Genomic DNA, 11,359 nt, shown 5'->3' with positions numbered 1-11,359 from the left:
TTGGGATGAATTTGGTCGGGCATCCGTTGAAACCGTATGACAGACGACGAATATCAAACGGTAAAAGTGCATTGGATCGATTTCCCGGAAGACTCCAACTTGAATCAAAGTCCCAGTTCACACTTGCGCGCGCACCCAACATTGTACAGTGTACATAACGCATGTGGTCTTCTGCTTTCTGCATGCATATAATTTTTTTCTTGTAGCCCTGTGGATAACTTTCCCTTCTCGTCTTTTTAATTACTCCCGGAAGATCTCGGCGGCGTCAGGTGGCCTTTGCAGGCCTTCGCCTGTCGCGACACCCGTTTCCCCCCTCCCGTTCTGACCCTATTATTGCAACGGTTCCAGGAGTGACTCAGTGTGTCCCCCGGGTGTCGCGATGTGAGTCACGGACGGAGTGGATCAGAACAATGCGTTCGCAGTCCATGGCCAGAAATAATGCTGCTCTACGATGAACGTGGGCGATGCATTTACGTACATATTTTTTCCTGTGAGTACGGTTTACCGAAACAAGCTGTATTTTCTGTTGTTGCAATATGGCCGTTTTTTGTGACCCATGCACCGTTTCATATCCAGAGCGGAGCAGGTAGCTTTGATGTCCTCTCGCGCACTGTTGATATTCATATTCCAAATGGACCCCAAGTAGAAATTTGGTCTGCACAAAGTTTTAGTGGTTACGGGCAGTGAAAGCTATGGAAGTTAAATTACATAGGGCCTATGTAAATATGAGCAGCATTTTCCAGATAAGAGCTTTTTTGAATGGTGGATTACATAGTTACAGGCGCTCGCATGTCAGGTATACCCACAAAAATGTAAACAAAAAGCTGCATCAAAATTTGACCAATCAGACGACCCCAAAAGGAAGTTTCTCCTACACCTGATCAGCCAATGAGCCCTGAGCAGGACCAAAAGAGGGCGCAATTTTCTCAACTGAGGCTCCTTTGGTGGGAACTGCATTTTGCTGGTTCACGCACGACTGTGAAACGCACACGTTACGGTCGCGTCGCCACCAACAAGATAAACACTCCCCGCCAACATGGCTCTTTTAAATAAATGAGGGGGTGCTTCTGGTCAAGGCAGATTCAGTCTCAGATCTGGGTCCTTTCCCAAATGTCAAATATCTGTTTGCTTTATGTCTCAACCCATGCAGTCGGATTCAAACATCTAAACTTTGTTCCACTTTTTAAAAATTGATCTCTCGCTTGCAGAAAAGAGAGCTGCATTGAGCTTGAAGGACTCGGATCGAGCATACACCCACGAAACTAAAATCTGAAACCGACGATGGAACGAAGCTGGAAGTTGAAAAAAAAAACAAACCTGGCATTCGTGAGATCAGGTCTCAAGTTTAGCCTCGGCCTTCGCTTAATAATGTGTAGTGTCTTGATTAGGGTGAAGAACCTGACTGAAATGCTAATGGTTGTAATCGGGTTTTTAAGCTGCCATAGACAATATAGTGACGAGTGAATTTGCCCTCAAATGTTTGGCAAAATACAAGTTTCCCAGACATTTAAGGGACACATCACATTTAAGCTTATTTAGTCAACTGTCATTTTCCTTTCGTTGGAAGGTTACCTGTTCTGTAACTGTTGACATTTACCATCCTGAGAGGAACACGCCCTCTAAAAAAGTGTTGAAACCATTGCCATTTTGAAATCGATGCATTCATTCCATTTCAAAAAGAGAGCCGCTCGAAGGATTCCGTTTTATACAAATTTTCCCAGAAATACGTGCTGGTAGTTTTGCTGGTTTTCACCATTCAATCTGTATCCTCCAGTCTTTGGACTACAAAATATTCCAATTGCCGAGAATTTGTCGGCATGAAATCATGATTTGGACCGCTCTGAATGTTTTGAGTCTATTTTCTGGCTTGGAACAGAAGGAGCGGATTGCAACTTGGAAAGAGAACTGAATATGGAGATTTAACTGGTGAATTTCGAATATGCTAACAACAGTACAAAGTGGCACATCGGTAGAATGAATTTATTAATCTAATATTTTATTTCATTCCATTTAATTTAAATAACATATTTAAAGTTAAATATTTACATTATTATCGAATAACGAGCTGGCTTTATTCAGTAGGTAAATTTTCTCTAACACACTTTGAAGTTCTTGCATCAAATCAAATCGATACTTGTTTTCGATCCATCGAGCCCGAGTTTTGTGTCACCTTGCAGTCATTTGTGTTTGTTTATTTTGGCATAATCTTTTTGGAGCTTTCTACGCAGTGTTCAGACGACTATCACGGTCGTGCTTTTTCCTGATTTGCTGCGAAGCTCTAGTTTGCTTGTAACTGTAAGGGATCGTAATCAGAAGCTGTATGGTTGCAAAACAACTGAAGGAAAAACATGTATCGCAATACGATCAGTAAATATTGCACATAGGTTTTTCGACCGACTCACAGTTCGAAACCTGGATTGCTGAGCCATATCACATTATGTGCGGCAGTGCATTTGTGGTTCTAGAATCTGCCAGGTGTTTCACACCCGGAAAAGATGTTTGAGGAATTTTCCAATACATTCGATTGCGAAATCGCAGATCTTCGTGTCAAAGAAACAGTTCGATATGCTAGTTTTCGAGACGGCACGTGATTCTGTTGTAATGGTCCCAGCTTGCTTCCGATACGATGACCTCATTGATCGAAACTGAGTCTTGGAGTCGCGCGTCACGTGTTAGGTATCGATATCATTCAGAGAGTAAATCGGGCCGGGACTGAAATATTGTTTAGGGGTGTAGAAACTATAACCTCTCTCGTCCCAACGGGCGTTCTGGTTCGTGCATATGCCTGCAGCAAAAGACTTCGTGTGGCCCTAAACCTTGTTGAAGAAGGTCTGGTTCCCAATAGTACAAGGGCATGTACATGTATTAAAACCTTACCCAGGAAAATGCACAGATTCTTTGATTGGTGCCAGGTAACACGTCTGATCTCCAGTAACAATCATACCCTGTTCTCTTTTGAAATTAAGTGAATTTTTACGGAACATACCTCTGCAATACAAGAATCGAATCAGAGCATTAATGACAGCGAAGTGACCAAGGAATTACTTAAAATATCAAACAGACAGTTCAGCTGACCCCGATCATTATTCTCGGGGAAAAAGTTATTTAAGGTCTGGGAAAGGAGGAAAGTGTAATCCTGCTTCCGATAACCTTAAGAGCAAGCATTTCGGTGGCATTTTAAAAGGTCGGTGATACCACGACCCCTTTCCACTGAAGTTTAATAATAACTGGTTCCAGTTAGATCGTATTACATCTGTTTTAACTGGATACTCCAAGGGCATTTGGTGACCGGCTGGCAGCTTTTTCTCTTTCAATTCCTCTCGAAAGTCCCGCTCCACTCAGATCAACAATTTTTTCAGGAAGTTCAGCCCAGAAATAAAGAAGCAATACGTCAGCCCTCTTCCTTCCTTGAGTTGATGTTCCCGGCGCATGTTTGACCCTATAATTGCCCTTGACGTATATAGCCGGTGTATTCGCACGGGACTTTTCCTCATTGTGAAACCCAGACAAGATAGAATTTTTATTGGTCGTGTTTATTGCACGGTTAAATTAACTGCAGCTTTGTTTTTCAAAGTCTGGCTATGTTTGACACCCCCGTATAAATTTGCTTCTAGCGGGAGTGCCCACCGTGCATAGCCAACTGTGAATTTATTCCCGCCTTTTCAGAGTGGCGTTTTCAGGGCAGAAACAGGTACCGGGTTTGGGGGACCGAAATTGGACATTCTGTCCCTGGACTTCACCATGACATAATTGCAAGCTATATCTAATTTTTGCGATCATGCGCAGTTTTACATTGTCTTGAGGATCATTTCTATTATCAGTGCAGTTTGTCAGAAACGGTGTGATGCAGTTTTAGCATCGACGAACTTCTCACCAATCGCACGCAGGGAACCAGCTTTCTCAATTGTTATGCGCACGGGCTTCGTCCAATCAGACGCGCTGAGCCAAAAATCGTTGCGAGATGGCTCCGTCTCCGCCAATCACAGGCCGTGTGCCAAAGCATCCATTCTACGGCGACTTGCGTGAAACAGTCACTCTCTGCCAATCAGACGCCGCGACATGTCTGCTCAGATGTCCAATATGGAGATCTCCTCCAGGCTCTCGTTGCCGGGAATCATGGAGAGAGAGAAGCCTCCCGAGCTGAGCGAGCTCATGGAGTGTGACTTGCTGCTGCAAGTCAGCAAGGACGAGTTCGTGCAGGAAGAGGACGAGCAGATGCCGCTGTCCTGGGAGTGGGACGGGGTAAGGCCTCGGTCGTACCGGTCCATGCCGAGAAGAAGTCGCTTCTCCTGGGCCTGAAGGGCTCGGAACGCTAGCTTCTTGTCGTAGAGTGTCCGCTGGGCAGATGAAAAAAAGAATACAATACACACAGATTGGCATTTTTCGCAAGAGTTTGAAGAGTCACCATAACACCACGCTCATTACAATGTGCGAATCAGTGTCTCAGTGCTCTTGGTGTTGTAACACACTTCGGTTTTGCAGATTGTGAATTTTAAGACATTCCTGGCCACGAAAATCGTCAAAATTACTTGTGGACTTGTGAAAGTGTGCGCATTACCATTCTTACCTTTAATTTGACGAGCTTCTTGGTGAGTTCGACTTTGCGCACACAGTCTTCGAACAGCACTACCAATCTGTAATTATAATAAACAAACCCCGTGACACCTTGACGTAATTAATGCCTATCGTGATTTCTAAATATTTGAGATATTCAGCGTGAAACTTTCTGATGTCATGGGTATATCTGATGAATCGCTTTGATAATATGGAGTATATGTTTTGTACATAAACCTACCGTAACGAGCTTGGTGTTAACTTTATGAGCTCTACAATCTGGTGGTGTTTAGCGCCCTCTACGTTGATGCCATTGACTGACAAAATAATATCACCTGTGGAAGCACACAAATGATTTTAAAAAAAATTTATCCAAATACTTCAAAACAAAAACTGAACCTCAAAGATAGAAATCCATGCGCTGGCGGTGACAGACATTCATTGCGGCCCGAGGGTCGCCAAAGCAACGAAATGGCTGCGGTTTGAACTTTCGTTATACTCCAGCCGTTTGAAATGACCCTGATAAGTGAAATATACTCTACAGCGCCCATTGCCCGGTATCTTTATGACTTTTTGTGGTTTTCACCCGGCAAGCCTGAGGGGAAGTTGCTATGGTAAAATCAGTAAAATGTTTTTAATTCGGAAACGATTTAAGGTTGTGGTTTACGCGTGGTGTGATATTAGGAACGATCAATTGTTTCGCTAATTATCTTCTCCTGCCTGCGGATGTCCGTGCCATGCACGTTTTGTTTTGTTTGTTTATTTACACTGATACGGTTAGCATGATACCGCTCGTACCATTCGCTTTAGGAAAAAGTGTTTGCAAATACGTAAACAAGTATTTCCGGCCACTTGATAGATGCAAGCAATAATTAGTTTGGTTTTTAAAAGTGTTTCCTTTAAAGTGTTTTCTTCCAGGAGCAATGGATGTTAAAATAAAACAGTTGGCGTTTGTTTGGCTCAATATAATTAAAACTACTGACAGTTATCACTATTCATGTTATACAACGCTCGACCGTAAGTGAATAAAACGTAAAAATCGATTTGCTTAAACAACTGCGGTAACATTGTCCCAAAGCTGGTAGTTACAGATTTTCCAACGAAGCTTCGGTCGTGTACCCCACTCCCCATGCGCCCTTCAGTGCGCCTATCCCATGGTGCATCTCACCTTTTCTCATTCCCGCCAGGTGTGCCGCTCCGTCCTTGAACACGTCACACACGTACGTGCAGACCTCAACCTCGTCACTGCCGCGGTGGTGTATAGCATACGTCTGCAGACGACGGGGGAAAGAAATTGAGCGTGTCACCGGCTGGAACTATTTCTGTACTGCCGATGGGAGACTGGGGGATATCATGTGGCTCAGGTGGTTGCCCACGGTGGGGGGAAACAGTGTGGGAGGGGGCGGATATTTCATTAGATGACACACCTTAGCAGAATGAGATGGCGCCATGCCCCTACGCAAAAAAAGGCTAAAGTTTAATGCAGGCCGCGCGGGTGGCGACAACGCTTAAAGTTTTATAATCCACACGTTGCCCAACATTTTCTTGGAGAGAAAACGCAATACTTGGGTGTAATTGTGTCACTGACCACCAGGATTGTGGAGGAAATATCCTTATTTTATACGTCCATACAATGACTCAGTTACGGCGAGTGTGCTTGTGAAACAGAGATATTGAAATCAAATGTTTGCCCGTTTTGATGTCAGTTTCCTGGTGGATCAGTCAGACTTTGCTTTAATTGACGTGGCAACGTGTACGTGTTGTAATCTGCATGTGGAAGTACGTAAAACGAAAACCTAACAAACAGCAGTGAAGCACTTAAAATATTCCAACAAAAGGTTTCTACTGTCGAAAATCAAGTTGAAACCTTGTTAGCTTTGTTGAAACCAATCGTTGAACAGTGATTTGGCTAATACATCGTTAGCTGGAATCTCTGAGCTGATTTCCAACTTACTTGTTCACTAGGTTTACCACTTCCCACTTTTGGTGAATTACTAGCCCTTCTGTTTAAACCGGTAACTCTGGTTATTCGGGAAAACGGCTGGGTGTGTACGGTGGGGGGGGGGCAGGTGTCCTCGTTACGAAGTGACGGATTTAGAGCAAGGAAACAACCGATTTGCCTTGTTACATTTGCATAATTGATCGTCTGCAGTAAGTATCCTTCATGTTGAAAAATCATGACTGTGCAAAGCTGTAGACGGGTGTTTGGTTTCTCTCCAAGAAAATCAACAAGTGTGCCCCCCCCCGGGTTTTCACCCCGAGAGACGGGGAAACACGCTCTGTAAACAAGCTCTCTGTACGTTATTGCAGTGCAAAACCTCACGCGATATTTGCGCACGAAAACTGCGGCTGTCGAATATGCATCAAACACGATGACACGACGTGTCTACCTCAGAAATTTTCACAGCATTACTAATAACACAGTCAAAATGTTAGGGTGTTGTCATAAAATAACAACGAAGAAACCATGAACACAGTTAGAATACAGCATGTAGGCCTATGTGTATTCTCAAAAGAGAAATGGCAGAGCGCTGGTATATTTGATACACGCAATAAATTATTCAAAAGTAAGCAGAAGTCAACAGTTAGCAGGCAAAAAAAGAAAGGAATTTCATGTAATCTTACCTGTAGATCAAAGCCAAACGAGCCATGTAACTTTTCTATGATGATAGTTCGTCTGCAACGGAAATATATGAAACATGTTCGGTATAATGCTAAACGTTTCAATGCTTCCTCCATTTGTTTTCCTTTAAAACAAAGGAAGCGTCTCACTGGACTAGTTTCGAGAACCGACCTATGATTCGCAAAACCCAGACCATCACATTTCCATCAAATGCAAACTCTTTGGGGTTCACCTTTGAATTCTCTTAGAACAAAAATTTCCAGAACAACTTGCAAGTTCCACTTAAATGTAGTAGGTGACCCCTTTGAACGGAAGGAATCCGTGTAAAGAGGAGGTAACGACAAGCCACGGCATCGGGCATGTATATTGGCGGTCACATGTTTAATGTGCCAACAAGCATATTCTTTTGATCTGATAATGTCGAACAGCTCACAGAGGCCCCGGTTATCCGTCATTAGTGGGAGAGACTAGCAGATTGGAGCTCCTCTGTAATTATCTCTGACAACCCCCCCTTAGTCAATTGAGCGTTTTTTTCCCTCTCTCTCTCTCTCTCTCTCTCTCTCTTGGTACGTGCCTCGTGGGAGAGATCAGGGACCAGTACAACCGTATCTGAAACCTTTAGACGTGCTCCAAAGACAAATTAAAATAGGCTTTTCCTTGATTTTCAAAACGAGTTTATTTTGCACTTTTAGTTTTTTTTTCATTTGCCTTTCAAATACATAGAATATATATTTTGGAGAATATTTCGTTTTAAACCGTGGCGTAAGTGGGACGAAAGTTCGAGGGGGGCCGTATGGACAGTGTTTTTCGCACAGGAAGAATAATGAACTTCGGCTTGTGCATGAGCTGCGTCCATTTCAAGATTTCAAGTATAGGCAGGGGCCCCTGGAGACCCCCAGGGTCACGAACATAAGCGGGGTAGACACGTCCCCCTTCCACCATTAACTGCACCACTGGATCTAGAACCGTGTTTGACACCAACACTCAAAATTGGTGGTCACTCGTTCCAATCGAATTGACCCAATTAAGATATGTGATTACTGGGTTGAGTGTGTGCTTGGTTTATGTTATGATTTGGTTTGGATTTACTCACGAAATTTGAATTAGTCTGCGAAGGACGTTAACACCTATGCTCAGTCAGTCATTTACCTTCGTGGGTTTTCTTTCTCATGTGTGAAGATGTCTCTGTCTTGTTCTACGGCATACGCCACCTGAAAGCCAACAACAGAAGGAGTTGGGGTCGGCGTTCACCAACAACACTTTCAGAGATCCAAACTAAACTTAAATGAAATATTCACAGCGCATCTTGCCATCGGGGGGCAATTCCATTGAGCTATTGTGTACCCTGTGTCAGAAACTGTAAACTTTTCAAATCACAACATTGCATCCCCGTGAATGGGTCATCGTGAGGTTCAGCAAATAAGGGCGCTGGTAAATTTTATCGCCCCTCCTAGCAACAAGTTTCAGCTGACGTGAAATTAATTTTCATCTGAAACCGCCTTGCGACTTGGTTTGCACTGATACATTATGTATTTTTAAGACGCATGGATATCATTTTGTCAAATTTACAAAAAAAAAAATCCTCTGATTTTTCGGACCGGCAGCGCCCTTTCCAGTAAAATGACGGTAAAACACTTACCTCTCCTAAGTCGGGAAGAAACACTTCTTTCTTGCTAAGCTTCGGTTTTTTTCTATCCAAAGTCCTCATGATTAGCGTGTGTGTGGTCAGTTACAAATAAATCGCTCGTGTGAAGCGACCAGAAGATGACAGCTATCTATCCAGCGTTATAGGAAATTGTCAATATTTTTGGTTCATGCGAACGCATGGCATCCGTTCCATAATGTGGTCATTGTTGACATGGGTGATCCAAATCCGTCAAGCTTTCGATGATCTAAATCCGTGGTATTTCAATGGTTAGACTTCAGTTGAAGGTTGATACAGCCCAAGTTTGTGTGATGGTAAAAAGCAGAAATTTTCCAGCACAGACAGTAAACTGGCAGCAATTGTTTTTAATGAATATAGATCGGCCGTTTTGGGGTGAGTGGAGCTGTTGTGCGTACAGAATCAGGAACTGCTTGTAAATGGCAGTCTAAAACAAAGCTTCTCGTTTATATAGTCAAGAAACACTAGTGGCCCTGTATCTGAGAGGTTAAAGGTATGTGTTTACAACAGGGTCTCGTCAGAAAATTCCCCTGCGAAAAGAAAATGGATATTGTCGTCATCTTCAGCGCGTACAGGCGACTGATGTCGGCCTGGGAACACCGCCCTATCCCAGGCGGCCTTATCGGGCGGAAACACGCCGCATGCATCATGTCCGGTGATTTCTTGTTCTGTTACTAATAATACACCGATGATGTTATCCAGTGCAATAAACACACAGATAATCTATCGCGACTCTGGATTGGCTGGAGCAATGGTTGGGAAATGTATCACGGTTTGGGATTGGTCGGAGCACATTGTGACATGCGTAAACTTGATTGAGCAATAACCGACGACGTTTGCAGATCGGGTGACTGAATGAAGCAATGAATCTTTTCTATTTGTCTTCCAGATAATATCGCGTTTCTGGTTTCGTTGACAGAAATTGCCGTTTTAATTTAGAGCCTGCATCAAGAAGGGACTTTTTGGACCGACCGAAATAACACTGCCAAGCTTGTCCTTTATAACCAGGGGGGTGTCGCTAGGGGTATATGAGGAGGTGATAGAGCCCTCCCCTAGAAAAGGTGTATGTATATTGCCCACTCCACCCCACTTGGTCACGGGGGAGATGCTCCCTGGAAAACGGGGTGGGCACCGAAAGAAACACCCCCTCCAAGAAGGAGGGAAGGGAAAAACTCGCCAATGTGCTTGAAAAGACATCAAAATACATCCATATCCACTGTGTGGTTTATCAGTTTGTTGCTTCCCCCATCCTCCCCCTGGGAAAACGCCTAGCGAGTGTCCCCATGCCCAAATTCTCAATCACTGCCTTTCTGTGAACATTTACTAAGAAATCAGTGGGTTTTTTTCTTCTGCTCTCCATTCTTATATTGTCAGAAAATGTCATAAACAGTCAAAAAATTAAATGTTAGGACTTTACGCACAGTTCCGTTGACCTTTTTTAAAATTCGCTTTTACTTTTTAAGAGGGAGGTTTGATGACAAAACATCTGGAAATTTGCTGGCGGAAAATATCAGCACTTCAGTTTAAAATGCTGTTTTTTTTTTCTTTTTCTTTTTGCCCAAAGCAAGGGACCAGGCGAATCGCTTAACTGTTGGGCAAGAAGAGAATAACGGGGAAAAAGTTTTAGTGCGAATAACATTTTGTACAACAATTTGGTAAAATGAGACAAGTTTTCCCATTAGGAGAAAATCAACGCAGTTGGGTAATCTGTTTGCTCAATAGTTGGCGATTCACCTGGTACCCGGCATTGGTAAAAAAAAATGCCCAGCGTTTTGCAGTATTCTTTGTTATTGTGAAAGTGCTGAAAACCGTTAGTTTTATATCGTTGATAGAGGAAGTTGTACAGGTTATCCTGACAGCTGTAGTGATGACTAAAATGAAAGTGAATTATCTTAATCCGACCCACAGTGTATGGGTGTATTTCAATGGCGTTGCCAGAGGTAACTGTCCCCTGTGAAAACTCTTGCCACTCTCCTTGCCTCCTCTGGAAAATTGGGATTTTTATGGGGGGGGGAGTTTTCACATCATCCGTGGTGTGTCGATATGTGTTACTTATGTGGGGACATAAAGACCTGTTTCAGAAGGTTTCTGAAAGAGCCGTCCATTATACAAACTCACTGGCGTCGTCAAGGGTGGAAACTTTTGCTTCTCACACCCCCCAAGAAGAGCCTAACAACGCCACTGTGTCTACTCCATGTAGCTCCATGGCTAGATCGAGGACCGTAGTGAGTCAGGGTCGGCTTGTGGCGCCAAGGCTTTGTCAGCCTACGTTTGTGCTTCCTCGTTTGAGCCCTGACGATCCACCTGCATATGTTTTACAAGGCGGCGCAGAAAATGTTGCAAGGAAATGTACTATCCTCATTAAAAAATAAAAGTTTAAACCAGTGTTTTTGTTTCATCTTGCTTTTAATTTGACGATCCAGATATAGGTCCCGGTAAACACACCTCGATTCAAAAGTGAAGTTGGTGGCACTTTTCGGAAAAAAAATCACTCCTCAGTATGCACCAGAGCATAAAGT

At 43.4% G+C, this 11,359-nt stretch overlaps 1 protein-coding gene across 1 annotated transcript; it reads right to left on the bottom strand.

The window, feature by feature from the left end:
* Positions 1-1,979: 1,979 nt before the first annotated feature.
* LOC110986822 (protein TAMALIN-like) lies at positions 1,980-9,460 on the bottom strand. Its single transcript, XM_022249046.2, has 7 exons — positions 8,817-9,460; positions 8,327-8,388; positions 7,180-7,231; positions 5,723-5,825; positions 4,796-4,889; positions 4,568-4,634; positions 1,980-4,337 (listed from the first exon to the last, which is right to left on the bottom strand). Exons 1-7 carry the CDS (start codon positions 8,883-8,885, stop codon positions 4,068-4,070), a joined length of 717 nt encoding a protein of 238 aa, XP_022104738.1. The 5' UTR covers positions 8,886-9,460; the 3' UTR covers positions 1,980-4,067.
* Positions 9,461-11,359: the final 1,899 nt, after the last annotated feature.

The sequence above is a fragment of the Acanthaster planci genome, linkage group LG03 (assembly GCF_054643075.1).
Source record: "Acanthaster planci isolate LZ-2023a linkage group LG03, COTS_SCS, whole genome shotgun sequence".
Lineage (NCBI taxonomy): Eukaryota > Metazoa > Echinodermata > Asteroidea > Valvatida > Acanthasteridae > Acanthaster > Acanthaster planci.
This window is presented reverse-complemented; position numbering and strand designations above follow the sequence as displayed.